At 43.9% G+C, this 18895-nt stretch overlaps 1 protein-coding gene across 12 annotated transcripts in view; it reads left to right on the forward strand.

The window, feature by feature from the left end:
* Positions 1-18895, forward strand: part of Fryl (FRY like transcription coactivator) — a 229478-nt gene that overhangs the window by 155086 nt on the left and 55497 nt on the right. For all 12 annotated transcript variants that reach the window (XM_052198950.1, XM_052198952.1, XM_052198951.1 and 9 more), the window contains 15 exons: positions 497-679; positions 937-1023; positions 2565-2833; positions 3435-3630; positions 4593-4717; positions 5501-5558; positions 7712-7803; positions 10159-10331; positions 12250-12410; positions 13002-13112; positions 14441-14595; positions 14873-14972; positions 15999-16167; positions 18108-18367; positions 18665-18805. In XM_052198950.1, the coding sequence (XP_052054910.1) occupies positions 497-679; positions 937-1023; positions 2565-2833; positions 3435-3630; positions 4593-4717; positions 5501-5558; positions 7712-7803; positions 10159-10331; positions 12250-12410; positions 13002-13112; positions 14441-14595; positions 14873-14972; positions 15999-16167; positions 18108-18367; positions 18665-18805 (2280 nt within the window). The remainder of the gene's footprint in view (positions 1-496; positions 680-936; positions 1024-2564; positions 2834-3434; positions 3631-4592; positions 4718-5500; positions 5559-7711; positions 7804-10158; positions 10332-12249; positions 12411-13001; positions 13113-14440; positions 14596-14872; positions 14973-15998; positions 16168-18107; positions 18368-18664; positions 18806-18895) is intronic.

An 18895-nucleotide genomic window follows, 5' to 3' on the forward strand; every position in this document is an offset into this window, starting at 1 on the left:
TCACACAGATTCACCTGCTTTGGCCTCCCACGTGCTGGGATTAAAGGCATGGGCCACCCCTGTCAGGTCCCATTGGAACACTATTCTTGGCATACTCTGTTGTCTTTTGTGCTGATTTGGAGCAGTTGAGTTCCAAGCCTCACCCCTCCTGCAGGGGCTCTACCACTGAGATGCACACCAAATACTTTTTTTACATTTTGTTTTGAGACTCACAAAGTTACTGCCCAAGCTGGCTTTGAACTCACTCTGTATCCAGCGCTGGCCTGAAGCTTGTGACCGTCCTGCTTCAGCCTCCCAAGTTGCCAAGATGGCAGTCTACATACACCATTAGACCCAGGCCACACCTTTTAATAAAGTAAATGCTGTTTAAGTCGCTTGAACGGAAGCAGACCTGTTCCCATAATGCTTGTAATTTGCCTTACTGATTACTGGTTCCTTTCCAGATCCATACGTTTTTAAACATTTTGTCGATTTTAACTTGCACTTGTTTTTCAAGCACGGCATCGCTAATGGAGGCCCGCACCCCCCTCTGGAAAGGAACCCGTACTCCACTGTGTTCCACGTGGTGGAAGGCTTTGCGCTGGTCATCCTCTGCAGCAGCCGCCCCGCCACAAGAAGACTGGCTGTCAGCGTCCTCAGAGAGATCCGCGCACTGTTTGCACTTCTGGAGGTACCTAAGGTAAGGCTTGGGCGTCTCAAGTGGTCCTCGCATAAAGCAGGCGCAGGCGCAGGCGTAGTTTACTTTGTGGCTGCCTGCTGGAGTGGGCCTGAGGCAACCCCAGCCTCCCCTCACCACCCCCCTCTCCACCAGACCCTGTCCCCAGTTCTTCACAAGGAAAGAACACGCGAGCTCACACCCTACTCAACTTCCCTTCCCTTTGCCCACGTTTCCTAAACATTCCTCATCCATTGAGATGCATGGTCTCTCTTCTGCAGGGTGATGATGAGTTAGCCATAGACGTGATGGACAGACTGAGCCCATCCATTCTGGAGAGCTTCATCCACCTCACCGGGGCCGATCAGGTAACCGGAGGAATTTCCTCTCCGTCATACGCATCCATGCATGTGCATATGTGTAAATGTGTCTCCTTAACAAATGCAGCGAGTCCCCAGGTATTTCTAAAGCATACAACGGGCTTTAAAGCGGTGTGTGCTAACGCCATGGCTAGTTCTTATTGCCCTTAAAAATAAGCTGATCTTGGTAAGTTTTCAGTCCTTCCCTAAGACATTTCCCTTAAATACGATGTCACCAGACTGTGACCTGCTGCTTAGTGGTTACAGTCATGCAAAGAAATACTCTTTGAATCAAAGGGAAGAAAAATCTTGGATTTCTGTTTGCTTTTTCAGTGAATATTTTCTTTATTATTATTATTTTTTTTGAGACATGGTTTTTCTGTGTATGTCCGGGAACTCACTCTCTTCGAGACCAGCCTGGCCTCGAACTCAGAAATCTGCCTGCCTCTGCCTCCCAAGTGCTGGGATTAAAGGCGTGTGCCACCACTGCCTGGCCAGTGAATATTTTCATTTGCTTTATGAACTTAAATAAATAGTATGTTAATGTATAGAGAAACATTTTGTCAGCAAATACATTACAAAAATAACTAATGGTATAAATTTCATTTTTCTCCTCTCCCTCTTCTTCTGCCCTTTCCCTCTCCTCTGTTTGGAATAGAACCCAGGGACATATCCAGTCTAAGGCATGCAAACTTCTTTTAGTTTTATGTAGTGTGGGCAGGGAGGGGAGGGAGAGGAGGAGGAAGGAAGGAGAGGAGGGAAGGGAGGGGAGGGGAGGGGAGGGAAGTCAACAGTCTAGGGTTGAAACAGGAACAGCTATGATATTTACTGCTTGGATTTTTAATTCTCCTATTTTGGATTACATGGATGAAAGATTTATTTGCTTTCTGCCCAACACCTGGTTCTTATAACTCATTTGTTATGCACAACCTAAGGCAGGTAATAATAAAATTTTATAAGCCTAAGACATGATTAAAAATGTATGCAGTTAAAAGAATTGTGTTTTAGATCACTATGTATTATGGTAACAAACAGAATAATAAGTGACTTAATAATGCCTTAAACAGTGCTTAATGAATGAAATGAAAAAAAAGGCAGATCTTAATTACTTTAAGAATTTGATGTTAAGGAACAAATATTTAATGACGGGCATCTCTGGAGAAGGCTCACGAGACAGGCTGCGCCATTTCGTCAGGATGAAAGTTAATGGGTTTTGTTTTGTTTCTAAAGAGTTCTGTGGACTCAGGAAAGTTGGATGTTCACGTGGGAATCACTTAAGCGGCGGTTCTTGCCCTTCTAAGTCCATACAGCCTTTGAGAATAGTGAAAACTATAACATGTCTGTCCTGAGGATTAGTCCTGTGGGAAAGTCAGAGATGCATTCACTCCTTCCTGAAACCTAGCTGCAGCCACATTCCACATCTTCTATTCCAGAAAGCACTGATAGTCCACTTCCGGCATAAAGCACCTCCTGTAGACAAGCTTTGAAAGTTCCTCGGATGCGTGATAATCATTTGCGCTCTCCCTGTCTCTCTCCCCCTCTCTCTCTAGACTACTTTGCTGTATTGCCCTAGCTCCGTAGATCTGCAGACACTAGCAGACTGGAACTCTTCTCCCATCAGCCACCAGTTTGATGTCATCAGCCCCTCACACATTTGGATATTTGCACACGTGACCCAAGGCCAAGACCCATGGATTATAAGTCTCTCCAGTTTTCTAAAGCAAGAAAATCTTCCCAAACACTGCTCTACAGCCGTGAGCTACGCGTGGATGTTCGCATACACCAGGCTGCAGCTCTTGTCCCCTCAGGTTGATATAAAGTAAGTGCTTTGAATAGAGCACATTTCCCAGGCCGGCCTTTACCATGCGTGCTTTTGAAAATGACAGGCACTGAAAGTTCTCTAAGTCATGTGCTACAATATGGAGTGGGGAAGAGGCGTGCAGGCTATAGACTCACAGAGGCCCGTCTCATCCATTCTGCCTCACATGATAGGCCTTGGACACTTTACTCCTGTCTCTCTGGTCCTTCCACAGAGACTTGAGTACTCGCAATAAAACTTTATAATAGCCGTGTCCTTTTAAATGGCTACATAAAAACTTTCTAAATGTGTTGTGCACTTGATAGTTGCTGAGGAGAGATAGCCACTCTGTTGAGGGCGTGGCCACTGGCAGGTGCCCCAGTCAGTGCAGGGCCTGAGCCACACATGAGCAGCAGTAATTGGGCATGGGGGGGGGCAGGGTTATTAATATAATAATAACGGAAAAGAGGAAGACGTAGTTGGGAGGGCAACAGTGTGGTAGTCAGACCGAGGCCATGGTGGATGAATATGAACAAGGCACATTGAATTGTGAAATTTTCAAATAAAAATATTACTTAAAGACGACGTGTGTGATTTCTACTTCTTTTTTTTTTTTTTTCAGTAGTCCCATCAATGCTAAGAAAGTGAATGCCACCACGAGCAGCGACTCGTACATCGGCCTGTGGAGAAACTACCTGATCCTCTGCTGCAGCGCGGCCACCTCCCCGTCCCCATCAGCACCCGCAGGCTCCGTGAGGTGCTCTCCTCCCGAGACGCTGGCGTCCACCCCTGACAGTGGCTACAGTATCGATTCCAAGGTGGGCCTTTCTCACCCTTGGTGGCCTCGCACTGATTCCTCCAAGGGGATGTCTTAAATTTCTTCTCATGGGAAGCATCGTAAAGTGGTCAAAGAGTACACCTCTCATTTTCACTGGGGGCGGGGGGAGTATTTCATTTTAATTTTAATTTAATTTTCATTTCAATTTTAATAGAATTAAAAATTCTATTTTTATTTTTTTGGATTCCTAGTTAAAATCAAGAATAGAGTTTCCCCCTGTCTAAAGGGATCACACTCATAGAAATAACATACTGAATATTTTAAAGGAAGCAATATTACATGTTTCTTTTTAACTGTGCTTCCCAAGCTGTTATACTTCCCATTGTCAACAGGAGTCATTCATTTGATCATTTATTCATTTATTTATTAGTTTTCTGGGACAAATCCTACCTATAACGTAGGCTGGCTTAGAACTTACTGTGCAACATGAGCTAGCCTCAGACTTCTAGCAGTCCTCCTGTCTTAGCTACCCCAGTGTGGGATTACAGGACTGAACATGATCTAAGTAATTAGATGCCCTTACAGAAGTTGCCTAAATCACACAGGAGCATAATGGATACAGGAGGAAAACCATTACATGGATTCCATGGCAAGACATCATGGCATGGTTGAAGGAAACTTAAGACCAGAGTGTCAGGATTTTGTCTTTCTGTGTTTGTGGATCCAAAGATAGAAAACATCTAGTTGGGTCCATGGATGATATATGGTGCTGAGTGTCTTTAAGGAATTCAGAGACTCACAAACAAGTTTTGTGAATGAACTTGCTGTAAGCCATTGAAAACCAAGCTTTTCTAGGTTATGTGCACTGAAACCCGAGTTTGATTCTGCATTCTTGTTTGCCACAATGGCATGTGTTCATCGTCTTTGACCACAGGTTGCTGAAATGTCAGGTTATTTGGTCGGCTATCTAATTGTCAATGCTGTTCTGAAATTCTCCCCCAGATCGTTGGCATCCCGTCTCCTTCCTCCCTGTTTAAGCACATTGTCCCAATGATGCGCTCTGAGAGCATGGAGATCACGGAGTCCCTCGTTCTAGGTCTCGGCAGGACCAACCCGGGAGCCTTCAGGTAACACCCTTCTTATGGTTCTCTGTGCCGGAATAATGCATGTGCCCATATGCGAGGTGGACCTGGGTGGAAGAGAGGTTGTCTGAGTTTCCTTCCAGCCTGACGTCTCCACGTCAGCCCTGCGGATGGCAAGTCAGTGCATTTGAACTATCTCTTTTTCTTCTTACTGTGAGAAGTAAAACTTTATTTCCTCCGAGGTATTGTTCTCTGACATCAGCATTTTTACATAAGTGATCAAGTCATGGGTGGACTTTGTTTACTCTGGCTTTTAATTTTTTTCTCCTCAGTTCTATGCAATAAGCATACTTTCAATTTAAGTCAAAATTAAACCAGGTTCTAGCTAATCTTCTCTTGTGACAAATATTGGCTTAGTAAGCAACTGCCTGTGTTAATCAGTTGTTTTTTACTATCTCCGTAGTAACCTCAGGCTAGCCTGATGTCTAGTAGCATGTTATCAGTCCATTAGTGGTATGCTGGGCAGAGCAAGGAAGTGAGAGCATTTTATACATAACCGTGTTTCAACACCATAAAATATACACAGTTCACATGTCCGTGGAATAGACATACTGGTAATATTTTCTTCTGTCAATGTGGATCCCATGCTCTGCAGTTTCCAAGTGTATTAAACAACTGTTTTATAATCAAAATGAAACAAAAAGAACTGTTTAGACAGTAGGCTTAGCATCAATACTGTCAGTTCTGCTGTCTCCATAAGTATTTGCAAACATCAGATTTGACCTATTTAGCTCTGAGTGCTAAAAATGTATACCTTTTTTTTTCTAGAGAATTAATAGAGGAGTTGCATCCCATAATTAAAGAAGCACTTGAAAGAAGGCCAGAGGTAAGTGGCTGTGTAGTTTCTCACCATTAAATATTTACGTGGTAAATGTTGGCCGTATCCTCAATATATGCTAAAAGGTAGAAATTAAGAAATGAAAGATTGGTGTATTTTGTTGTTATTGTTTGTTTGCTTGCTTTTTGCCTTATAGGCAGGGTCTCACAATGTAGCCCAGTGTTATCTGGAACTTACTTTGTAGACCACCCTCAAGCACAAGAAATCCATTTGCTTGTGCCTCCCAGGTGCTGGGATTAAAAGCGTGCACCACCATGCCCAGCTGTCTGGAGTATTTTAAACACATCTTTTCATGTGCAAACTATCTCCCCTGTCCAGTATAAATCGTAAAACACATAGAAACCAAGGTCACAAAGCGGTTTAAAAGTCACCATAGCATAAGGGAGAACAGGACGCAGGCTCTGCACAAAGTTGGTGGGTTTCCCGAGAGTGACTGACCACACAGGGAGTGGTTTCTGCTTTTCCAGCCTCTCCTCTCTGTGGCAGCTGCCATCAGTTGCCATGGCAGCATGGACACATTCATAGACAACTAGCAGTAGTCCTCCGTGGACGCTTTCCAGCGATCTTTCCTCACATCTACAGAGTGAAACATTCAGAAACAGGGCTCTAGGAGCAAAGGAGTCTGTAGCCTGTGATTACATCAGTCTGGTGTGACACATGGATATGAGCTTGTAGAAATTCATAGGATGTTGCCTCAGGGCTCTGCCTGCATTGTCAAGAAGACCTGGTGCCTGAGCTGATCTTGGGAACATTTTTCCCAGTGGATAAAGGCATTATAAGCAGAAAAAAAAGAAACAACACTTAACCGTGTTATAAAAGAATCTAGAAATTGCATCTTTTCCTGTACAGTTATATGTATTATAAGGAAAAGTAGTTATCAGGCTAGCTAGCCTAGTTCTCAGTTTGTCCTGTAGTCCAGTGGCTCCTGCCTGATAGTGACATCTGAGAATTTATGCAAGGATCTTGCTAAACCTTAACTGCTAGCCCCGTCTGGTGAGAATCTCCGGGTCAGCGTTTACCATCTGTTCTGGTGAAGCATCTTACACGTGTTGTGTCGGCTGCAGATCCCTGTAGAGGAATCTCTGCTGTGAATGTTGGGGTCCCCTGAGAAACTTAAGTGGGTACAAGAGCTGGTGAGAGCTGATGTCCCGTAAAGAGAATTTTGAAGCCACCCCATCGCTCCATCCTGACTTTGCTTCCACCCCATAGGTTACAGGTTTGGTTTCAGAGTGTGGTGATGTCATCGAAGGCCAGTTGCGATTTGAGAGGCTGCAGCCCACTGTCTCTTCCTATGGAGATGAGGAGGAGTGCAGTTAGAACCCCCGCAGATGCCCTTGCAGAGCGATAGGAAGCTGTTTTAGTTCAGAATGGATTTCTGTAAACTTGAGAAAGACCCCAGGGAGGCAGCAAGCACAGTGAGTCGGCAAATGAGCCAGCTTCCTGGAGGGCAGGAGGGTGAACTCCACGCAGGAGTGAAAGATGAAGACCTTTAACTGCTCTGCCTTAGGAAAGTCAGCTCGTAAAGGAGGCGAGGTAGGTTAGAAAGTGACCCGGGAGGCTGCTCTCTGCTCCTGTGTGACGCGGAATCAGCACTGCAGTAAAATGGATTGGTTGATGTTTTATCCAATGCTTCCCTTGTCTGTCCATCCCACGATGGGAGAAGCATTCCTTTGCTTTTGTTTGTGCTTTCTGTTGCAAAAATTAATTAAGTGTGATGCAGGCTTGTTAGGATTATTTTCTGCACCCGGTTTTCTGAGTCTTAGGGATTCCTCATGACTCAGACTTTACTAATTCAGTCTTCTGAAATCAACAGGTTGACAAATCACCAAAGAGTATCTGTAGGGTTTTATTTCTTCCACACTTAGGAGGGATCAGCTTATAAAAGGCCACATGGTTGGGTTTGGCTCGTTCATTTCACACCATCCATAGACCTGTCCATTTGAGACCAGAGCCAGCAGCCTCCTCTGCCTCTCCCCTGCAGCCTCCTCTGCCTCTCCCCTGCACAGCACAGTCTGCCCAGCGGTGATGAGCCCACATCTCTCAGTGGCATTTGCACCGTTGATTTTCCCGGTCACACTGGCAGTGTCCTAGGAGTTTACTGAAGTGTTTTCCTAATTCACACCTTTTTATGTTTGGAGCAGAATATGAAACGGCGCAGGCGTCGAGACATTTTACGAGTACAACTGGTACGGATATTTGAACTGTTGGCAGATGCTGGTGTCGTTAGTCACAGGTCAGTGTGGGATTCTGACTTTCCAAACCTTGGGGTCATTAGAGACTGTGTTTTCTCCTTGGAATACGTGACAACGGAAAAGCACCACTGTAACAAAAAACGCTCACCTAATACACATGTCAACATCTGTGAATTATTTACCAATTAAAGAAGCATCTAATACATTAATAACAGCCAGAAATTATGTAGCTCTTAAGAAGTAGGGGCAGGATTGCCTTGAGTTTGAGACTAGTCTGAGTTACAGACTGACAAACAACAACAACAACAACAGCACTAATAATAATAATAGAAAATTTACAATCAGTACTAGATTGGTCAAAAACTAGCTCTAATGTGCCCATGCCTTTGATATTGCTGGGAACCTTGTTTTCCAGGAAAAGGCAATAGTGGCGGGCTTTCCTTGATATATTTATAATTTCTTGCCCCATTGTGATAATAAATAACCTTCTGGGGTTGAGAAAAAAACTCACATGTTCAAAGGCTAACTAAAATATTCACAAGGTATATAAATTTCTCCGGGCAAACTGTTGTTGATCCTGCTGGGGAAACTATGAACTTTACAAATGCGACTCATGGCTGCTTAGCCACTACTCACAAACCGTAAATCCTGGAGTTATTCTTGACAGAAGGACCAAGACCCTTGAGGAAAGCACCATTAGCTGTGAGTTGAAAGTGAACAGTTTCCTTGGGAGGGTAATGGTGTCACCTGACCTTTGAGGCAAAAGTAATGGATCTGACTTTGTGCACCAAAGGAATCTGGAGAGAAGTCTTGAAGGAGCGGGTCGATAGCTTAGCAGGCATGGTAACAGCGTGTGCAGGCATTTGTCCTGGCTGTCTCGGAGCACGCCTAGCACCCTTCCGATCCAGCATCAGAAGCTTGAGACAGACTCTCAAATAGAGGCTCTGCGGAAGAGAGTTTTAAAGGCACAGATTCGCTTTTCTTTCATGTCAAATGGAAGGCAAAAAAGAACATATGATTAAAGGCTTGAAATTATGAGAAATAAAACTGAGATTTGCGGCCTTGGTGACAAAGCAAGACCGTGTATGACGTGAGCCTCTCCTTCGGGTCCCTTTGTCATGGCAGGAGAGGATGGAGCCCCTCTGAATGCCTCTGGTTTGAATAACTACCAAATATTGGCATATTAAAAATGAACTTCAGAAGCTATGCCCACGACTGGGTGGTAGTTGTCTTAGAAAAGAGCTATTTTGATTCTTTTTTTTTTTTCTAAGAGAAAATCAATCAACGGTTGTCACTGATGTAGATTATGTCCTCCATCCCACAGGATTAGGGATGGGGGACATTTTGAATGCCAGGGAGACGGGGACCTTTTGTGCCTGGTGTCTACAGAAACCACTCAGTAGATATTTAAGAGAATGGATGTTCTTGTCTGGGGTAGGTTGAAGCCCACTAATTGGTCATGATTTGAAGGTAAACAATATTGCTTCACAGAAGTCAGATTCTGGGTCATCTGTTAATTCAGCATGTCTATTCTTACAAGTGGATCTTTTCAATATAGCCTTTCAAACATCTTAGCATTGTTTTTATATGATTGGGAAATTTTAAAATGATATAACTAGTTAAAAAATTTTTTTAATTTAAAAATATTATGTAGAAGTAAGTACTCTCCCAATATAATGAGAGTTGACCTTGCTAAATAGAAATGAAGTACATGTTGATTTATATAGCAGGCGCTTATTGTCCATAGGGTCATTGTAGGCAGAGTGACTAATATGGACTCTCATTGAGCCATACTGTCACAGGCCTGGATATACAGCCTAGAGCTGATGGACAAGACAGGAATCTAGACTTCCGACTCTTAGTAGCTCATGACACCCTGGTATACATCTTTTGCCTCATTAGGAATCCCAGAGTGGGTTTAGGGCAGCTCCAGGAGTCTAAAGCAATCTGAGGCCTAGCACTGTGCCCTTGCATTGATTCTCTTTAATGACATCTGTCATCTCAGAAGGCCAGAGATAAGCAGCCGTGTAAAGGTGTGTTAGGAAGAGCATCCGAGACAGACTTCGCTGGAACAGGCCTTCCTTTCCACACGGACTCACTCCCCACTCCCTGCAGCCCTCCCACCTTCTTACCACAAAGCTACACATGTGACTGGAGAGGCAGTAATATTTAGTTTTTGTAAAAGTTAGGTATCAAATCGTAGTTGCAGGTCCATGAAGAAGCACCACCTACTCTTTATACGTAAGTAAGCCAAAATCATGTCCCTTTGATTGTTCTGTCTTTAAAGTGTCATTCTGCCACAGGCACGCCAAGTTTGCTGTGTGTCCTCCTGACGGTGGTCATTTCAGTTGGCACTGAGAGTCACACCTTCTCTCTGTTTTCTCTGCTCTCCTCAGTGCAAGCGGTGGCCTTGATAGCGAAACTCACTTCCTTAACAACACTCTCCTGGAGTACGTAGATTTAACGCGACAGCTCCTGGAAGCCGAGAACGAAAAGGACTCCGACACGCTGAAGGACATCCGATGCCATTTTAGTGGCTTAGTGGCGAATATCATTCAGAACGTTCCGGGTAGGGTCTTCAGTTTCTCAGAGTCTTCTGGGGTGTGAAGAGACAGCCTGTGCTTTTTCCCTCCACCCTTTGAGGTTTTGTGATTTAAGGAAGTAACTTGTAGGGTGGAGATGATGGTTCAGTGGGGAAAAGTAGCTTCCTGTCCAGACTGATGACCTGAGTCTCACACACACACACACACACACACACACACACACACCCCCCCCGGGATCCACACTGGTCCGCAAGTCGCTTGTGACCACGACATCAGCCCTGAGGCATGTTCTTACATCTATACATATACATGTATGATCACACACACACATACACACATAAATACATGTAATATTTTAAAAGCTTTGAACTTAGGAACATCCGAGGAGACTACATCAACACAATGTTGATGACAAGTGATTTTTTTTTCTTTTAACCTCGAATGTAGTGTCAGTAACTAGAACTCAAGAAGTGGGATTTTCAGTGATCATCTCGTTAGACAAGCTTGTGGTCGATACAGTAAGCCAGGAGTGTACCACTTGAAGGGGTAACAGAGAATAAAGTCGTGCCTGCAGACGGAAGGATGGATACACATGACGGTATAAATTAAAGCCAGCGGACAGTGCTGCCGGCTGGGTCATCTAACAGATGCATGCCATTTTTGAGCAGGCGCTGAGAAATGTGCTGTGAAGATTGATCTACGCAACTGTGCTTTTAAAAGTCATAAATTCTTTCCAAACTGGGTTTTAAAAAGATTGCTGTAAGCCTTATCTGCAGAATAGGTTTCTTTTCCCTCTCTCCAAATATGGCTGTTTTATTATTTTAAGTAATAATGTAGTAACCTTTGGCTTTCAAACACATGGGTTGTATTTTTAACAGGGTCCTTTAAGTACATAATTATGCTTACTAATTTTAAGCACAGGAGCCTGACTTTGTTCTGTGAAAAGAAAATAATGTTACTTGAGGGTCAAGAGCATATTTTTTTCTTCTATATTTTCTGTGTGGAACGCGGCTAGGACATAAGAGTTAGTTTTGTTAACTATATATTTTCCCCACAGCTTCCATTATCTTAATTTATTGAGATATCATTGAATTTCTTAACACATATTAATGCAGGGAATATATGGAGTAAGTGTGCTGGCTAGTTTTGTGCCAAGTTGACACAGGCTAGAACCATCTGAGAAGAGTGAACCTCAATTGGGAAATGCCTCATAAAATCTGTCTGTAGAGCATTTTCTTAATTAGTGGTTGATGGGGGAGGGACCAGCCCATTGTGGCTGCTCCCATCCCTGAGCTGCTGGTACTGGGTTCTATAAGAAAGTAGGCGGGGAAGCCCTAATTAGCTGTTATGTGGAAATGCGTGCAACAGATACCTTTTCCTCCCCAAGTTGCTTTTGTTGGTGGTGTTTCATTACAGCAATAGTATCACTAACTAAGGCAGTAGGGTAGAGCTTAAAAGGCAGGGGTTCCCCTTATCTAGTAGGTTCCAGACTGAACCGCAGACTTCTGGCACCATCGAGGGCACCAGACAGCAGTCTGCACATAAACATGTGACTTGGAGTAGATCTGCTCTTGTTTGCTCTCATGTCAAAATGTATGATGTGTGTGGCTCCTTTTACAAAAGCAACGTTCTTACTGGGGGAAAAAGAAATACAAATTTTGAAACAGCACTTTACTAGTCAAAAACCTTTGTTGAGCAATGACTCCAGCCCCTGTGGTGGTGATGTCTTCACAGAGTTCATCAGCCAGCCAGGATGAGGCTGGTCCTGACTGGAGCTCCCTCCCAGGCTCCTTACAGCACCCTGCTGGAAGCCCTGGGTATATTCAGATGCAGCCTCCCCTTTCTATCCTGTGGCCTTCAGTGTTTAGTAACGAACAAGTTGGCGTGCCCATCAGAATGGAAGGAACCAGAACTAACTCTGTCTACCTGTGCTCATATTTACAGTGCACCAGAGAAGAAGTATCTTTCCTCAGCAAAGCCTTCGTCACAGTCTGTTCATGCTGTTCAGCCATTGGGCGGGCCCCTTTAGCATCATGTTTACGCCCTTGGACAGATACAGTGACAGGAACATGCAAATCAACAGACATCAATACTGTGCATTAAAGGTATCGTCTTAGATCCCTCCTCTCCTTCTTACCATGTTAGGAGTTTCTTCTGTCTCTCGCCATGTGAACCGCGAACAGAAAGGGATTTCTTCTGAGCACCGAGTATTAGGGTGTAAGTTTGTCTGCCACACAGGCAGCTCTGTTTAGGTACCTAAAATAAAATGCAAAGGAGTTCCAAAGTCTCTTAAGATTTTTATCGTTGTATTCTTAAAGGATTAAGGATTCCCGCTAAGAAATACATTTTGTTCGTAATTAAGCATTCTTTCTGTTGGTCTTCCTGTCTTTAAAGTGCCTAGTTAATTCAGTGTGGTGGTAGCTGCTTCATTAAGTTAGCTAGGGGTCCAGCCTACCAGCAGAATGTTTGCCCAGCATGTATAAGCCCTAGGTTTTATACCCAAAACCACAAGAAAAGAGACTACTATTATATGTATACATAATATCTATATACGGTTGCATGTATTTATATTTCACATAATACGTGCACATTATGGCGAGACACACATGAGTGGAAGTGCCTTGCCTCTCCTCATTAAGCAGAGACCTTTGACCTCTTGAGTGTTTTAAATGTAATTCTGGTATTATCATTTGAAGGCTATGTCTGCTGTACTGTGTTGTGGCCCTGTTGCAGATAATGTGGGACTGTCATCAGATGGCTATTTGTACAAATGGCTGGATAACATTTTGGACTCTCTGGATAAAAAGGTAATCTTATCCGTCCCTTCGACGCTTCATAGTAACTTATCATCGTGTTGTCCGCTGTTGTCGACCTCTGAAATAGGTCTTCCTTAAAATAGTATAGAATGACATGTATTACAAACATAAGGGCGGTGGAGACGGCCCAGGGACTGAAGCACTTGTCAGGCAAGCTTAGGGACCTGACTGCAGACCCCTAGCACCCAGGGAAGTGCCAAGCTGACCTGATGGCCTACTTCTAGTCCCAGAAAACATCTGGGCTTGCCAGAGCAAGCTGACCAGCCGGACTCACACCATGGGTGAGCTCTGGGCACAGTTGGGAGACGCTGCCTCAGATGGATAAGCGTGTGCAGAACCACAGGCTTTTCTCCCTATGCCCGAGTAACAACCTGGCAGCTTATTTATCATCAGTGCTCGTGGCCCTAAACTTGGGCTCGCTCCCACTAGCTTGTAACTGACTTAACCCACTTAAGCTATTCGGTGTCTGCCACATGGCTGGTTAGTTACCCCCTCTCCGCTTCACACCTCAGACTTCCTCCAAGCCTAGGTGGCAAACCTTCCCATACCTGACTATTTACCAGAGTTCCAGTCTCTCTATCGGAACTGCCAGCTCCTATCTTCCTGCCTTTTGCTAGTAGGCTGTCGGATTTTTATTGGTAATGCTTCCACATAGGACACAAGAGATTATCCCTACACATACATGAAATAAAATAGGATGTATCATCTAAGGCAGTTGGAATTCTCATTACTCGTGTGAATAATTTCCATTACCCTTACATAGTATAGGATTAATATGGTGCTGTATGCATTTTGTAATAGGATTCTGTCTAAATAACTATTAAAATAGAGTGCACTCTGTGCCCTTTGCTGGGTTTTATATCACTGTTCTGACCTCTTTTGAGTTAATTGTTCTCATAATCCTCCCTCCCCCCTTACCCTATGCCCTGCTGTTACACAGTATACACACCAGCTTCACAATATAAAGTGTGGCTTATTTTCCCCCACAATGGAATTATTGCACATTCTAATAAGACTTGATAAGAGTCATTGAAGAAGGCCCCATTCATTTCTCCGAAAGCACATAAGTACTGTTCACACTCATCAGCTGCCTTCGGGCTTTCTCTGTTGGAAGAGAGAAACCCAAAAAGGCTTGCAGAGAAAAAAAGACATGCACCTGTGACCCCACCCTCACCCCCACCCACCCCTACCCTTGTTGTGAGTAGACTGGGAATTAGCTGAACAGAAGGAGATTGGCTTTTGTGATGGCAGGCAGTGGATATTTGCCGTATCAGACACCCTGCCTCTGACTCCCTTCCTGGCGTTCTCACCCTCCCCAGGTTCACCAATTGGGCTGTGAAGCAGTCACGCTGCTGCTGGAGCTGAACCCTGATCAGAGCAGCCTGATGTACTGGGCCGTGGACCGATGCTACACTGGCTCCCGGAGGGTAGCCGCTGGCTGCTTCAGAGCCATTGCCAACGTGTTCCAGAACAGGTATCCAGTCCACGGCTGCTCAGAGTCCACTCGCAGTTGTTTAAGTGTCTGTTTTCAAGGAACAGTCTTTCAGAAATATTAAGAAACCTGTCTCGTTCTTTCCTTGAACACTAACAACATTTAGCCAATAAAAAAATAATGATCCTCCTATAGTTTTAAAAAAGGGCAGTCGTCTGTAGTCTAAGAGGCTGTTCACAACCCTTTGTCTGCCACGTCCATTAGCTGCTGTGAATGCTTCCAAACCTTGCCTTTCCTAACATGTGACATTTGTTCTCAGGGATTATCAGTGTGACACGGTGATGCTCCTAAATCTGATACTGTTTAAAGCAGCTGACTCTTCTAGAAGTATCTATGAAGTTGCTATGCAACTCTTACAGGTTCGTGTACAAACAATAAAATCCAACTTTACTTGGGGTTTGACAAAATGCTATTTTTAACCATTAAAGCATAGTAATATTGATAGAGTTCCAAGTTCTGATTGCTAGTAGAAATGCAAGCCAAAGACAATATAGCTATTTAAACCTTTAGATAATACAAACTATTCAGAAATGCCCTGTAGAGGATTATATTAGTACATGTGAGTGTATTTTGATATTTACAGGGACTCACTAATTAGGGCCGATGTATGGGAGAGATTGTTTCTCTTTAACAGATGAGAATGGAGTGGTTTGGATTTTCTATTTTGAGTTCATTGTTCTCCTCGTAATCTCATATTAACTTGTTATGATAGTTCTACCACCTTTCTTAGCTTGTCATTATTATCCAGTGTTTAACTAATTGATAATGAGGCAAGAAGCATTGGTTTTTTTTTTTAATGAGGCATTAAAGTGGGATTGGAGTGAATGCTGATGTTTCTAAAGGCTCTAAAGTGGTACACACGCAGCAAGACCAAGTAAAGAATTACACCTAACTTTGCCCTCTCTTGCAATGAAGAAAGTTAGCCAGCACCCTTGCGCTTCATGTACTGCAAGTCGAGGGCAGTTATACTTTATAGTGTGGCTAGTGAGGAGCCGAGAGCTGTCACTATGGGTGACAATGGCTTTTCCCATTTGCACACATTTTGTGCGATTATTTTTTAGCTGGAAAAGTTAATAACTTTCGAGTCATGGCACAATAAGTTGCTAAACCTATATCAGACTGTACAGAACTCACATCATTGGCCTTAGATACACAGAATGCAAATCCTTCCAACTGGTCATCTCGCAGACATTTCAAGCACTAGAAATTAACATAGTAACATAATAACTATAGAATTTTAAACTATACAGTACTAGAATACTGTATAGGAGAGTCTCTGGTTTTTTTAATTAGAGCTGAACTTTATAGAGGATAAAAAAAAAAAAAAAAAAACAAAACAAAAAACAAAAAATGTAACTGAAGTTGATGGAATTGATTTCCTGTAGATCCTGGAACCGAAGATGTTTCGCTATGCTCACAAACTGGAGGTTCAGAGAACGGACGGCGTCCTCAGCCAGCTGTCCCCGCTGCCGCATCTGTATTCCGTTTCTTATTACCAGTTGTCTGAGGAACTAGCCAGGGCGTATCCAGAGCTCACGCTTGCCATATTCTCAGGTTACCCAATGAACCGCTTACTGTTTCCTTTTGCAATCAGCTCTAACTTTGTGTGTATGTGTGCATGCAAATATATGCTAGAATGTTACATGTATGGGAGGCCTTAGATTAATACGGAGTCTTTTCCTCAGCCACTCTACACCATGTTTGTTTAGATAGAATTTGACTGCTTTCACTAGTCAGGTGGCGTCTTGTTGCTCCCTCAGCTTCAGGAACAAAGATGGCTCTACTTTGGCCAGCTCCTTACCTGTGTTTAGGATCCACACTCGAATCCTGATGTTTGCACGGCAAGCATTTTACTGACCGGGCTTCCTTCTGGTTCTAACAGACGGTTTTTAGAAAATTCGAAGCATCAGAAATGTGAGATTACATCAAAACGTGTCTGAGAGAGAAGAGATTTTCTTTAGTAGGAACTCAAGCCCATTTATCTTGCTGTTTAAATCTTCTGGTGGCATGGTCTTGCTTTTGAGGGAAAAAAAAAAGGACATCATGTAGAATTTAAGGGTTTTGCTTTTGTTTGGGTCTTGTTTTTAACAAAGTAAATCTTCAGTGTTGTCAGCCCGCTGGCTCTTCCGTCCATCCTGACACTTCTCCACAGTGCCTTCCTGGGTACCTACTCACACACACCATCCACCCTCAAATCCACCGTGCATGGTTTTTGGGGTCTCAGCCCTCTCCGCAGGAGACTTCGCCTCTGTGTCAGGTTTCTGTCTGAAACTCAGCCTCTAGTCTTCGGGCCCTTGGCTGTTCACAGCTGCTGATGTTAGCTGTCCTTGGTAGCTCTCCATTCCACTCTGGCTTGGTTCCAGACCCTTAACTATTTTCTAGCTTCCCCCCTCCCTCCATGAATTATTTCTTTTCTGTCAACTTCAGTGGAGGCTCTCCCTCTCTTCATGTTGACGCTCTGACACTCCAACCTGGGATGACTCCATCTCACTGAAGGAGTCAAGCCTCCTCACAACCCCAGTTCCTACACACTTGAGTTAGGATCCCTTCATCCAAATTCTTTCGGAGTGTTAAAGTTTGTTGTTCATGCCAAAACTTAGAGTTTGCATGTGAACTACACAGATACTCCGTGAGGAATATTTGTCTTTGTCTTGAGGCTTATTCTTACTGTCATCTTGCTCCTTTCAAGGGTGCAGTTCAGTAGTGCTAAATGTAAAATAGATCGCTAGAACCCTTTGATGTTACAGAATCGAGAACAGCCCTTAATAGCATTCCCCCATTTCCCTGCCCTTTGTCCCATCTACCATCCACCTTGTGTTTTATGAATTTGACTACTGTGGATAAGGAGAATCCTATGGTATTTTATGTATGTGGCTAGGTTATTTCGCTCAGCACAGTATCTTCTGGATTCCTCTGTGTAGCATGTTTTTTTTTTTTTAAATCTTTTTTGGCTGTATAGTATTCTAGAGTCTGTACATCACAGTTTGTTATCTGATTCCTTTCTCTGTTGGACATGTCACTTGCTTCTGCATTGTTATACTGATGTGCAAATATTGCTTTGAGTCTCTGTTTTGAATTGCTGTAGATATTCACTCAATAGCCTGATCGGCTGGATAGTAAAGTCATTCTCTGTTTGAGGATCCGCTATGCTGATTTCCATACAAGCACTCGCCATCTTTTATAGTCTTGTTGAGAGCCTGGAAACATTTGTTTAACTGTCAGCTGCATTTTGTATTTAAAAAAAAAACAAAACAAAACAAAAAACTAAGCATGGCTGATTGGAATGGCACACATCTGCAATTCTAGTACTTGGGAATATGGGGTTCAAGGCCAGCCTGGGCTACGGAGAGAGTGACTGTGTGAGAAGATAAAAGAAAGAGATGCTTTGTGTTAGCTGGACTTTTATCATTGGGAAGTGATTGACATATGTCTTCCCGCTGACCCAGAAGCACGCGGGATGATGATGTTGGGTCTTCTCTTTGATCTTGAACCAGAGATCAGCCAGCGGATCCAGACGGCCCACCCAGCGGGACGGCAGGCCATGCTTCATTATCTGCTGCCCTGGATGAACAACATTGAGTTGGTCGACCTCAAACCTCTGCCCTCGGGGAGGCGGCAGGACGATGATGAAGAGGACTCCCTGAAAGATAGAGAGCTCATGGTGACCAGCAGGCGCTGGCTTCGAGGAGAAGGCTGGGGATCCCCGCAGGCCACCGCCATGGTGTTGAACAATCTCATGTACATGACAGCGAAGGTATCGGGGTTTGGGTTCATCATGACTGCACAGTTTGGGAGTTGGGAGGAGGAGCTGAGACCATCCTGGGACGGACAGACAAAACCTACAGTATAAATGCCATGCTTCCTTTAATTCAAGCCAGAGACGACAGGTGATGCCGATGCTTAAATTCCCTGGGGGAAAAATAGTCATTCCTCTAATGTTTGGAAGAGATGAAACTCTCTGTAGAAGCTATTTCCTAACACTTTGTGGAGTGACAAGTTTGCTTTCTACTAAGCAGGCGTCCCTGAAGTGTCTCTTATGTGCTGTTTTCAGTACGGCGACGAGCTGGCCTGGTCGGAGGTGGAGAACGTGTGGACCACCCTTGCAGACGGCTGGCCAAAGAACCTGAAAATTATTTTGCACTTTTTGATCAGCATCTGCGGGGTGAATAGCGAACCGAGCCTCTTGCCTTACGTACGTATTCAAGTCCGTTTTTTTCCATTTACCGAATTATCTGTCGGTATGGATCGATCGCCCCACAGAGGCAACTGAGAATGGGGTGAG

Source organism: Apodemus sylvaticus, chromosome 11 (assembly GCF_947179515.1).
Source record: "Apodemus sylvaticus chromosome 11, mApoSyl1.1, whole genome shotgun sequence".
Lineage (NCBI taxonomy): Eukaryota > Metazoa > Chordata > Mammalia > Rodentia > Muridae > Apodemus > Apodemus sylvaticus.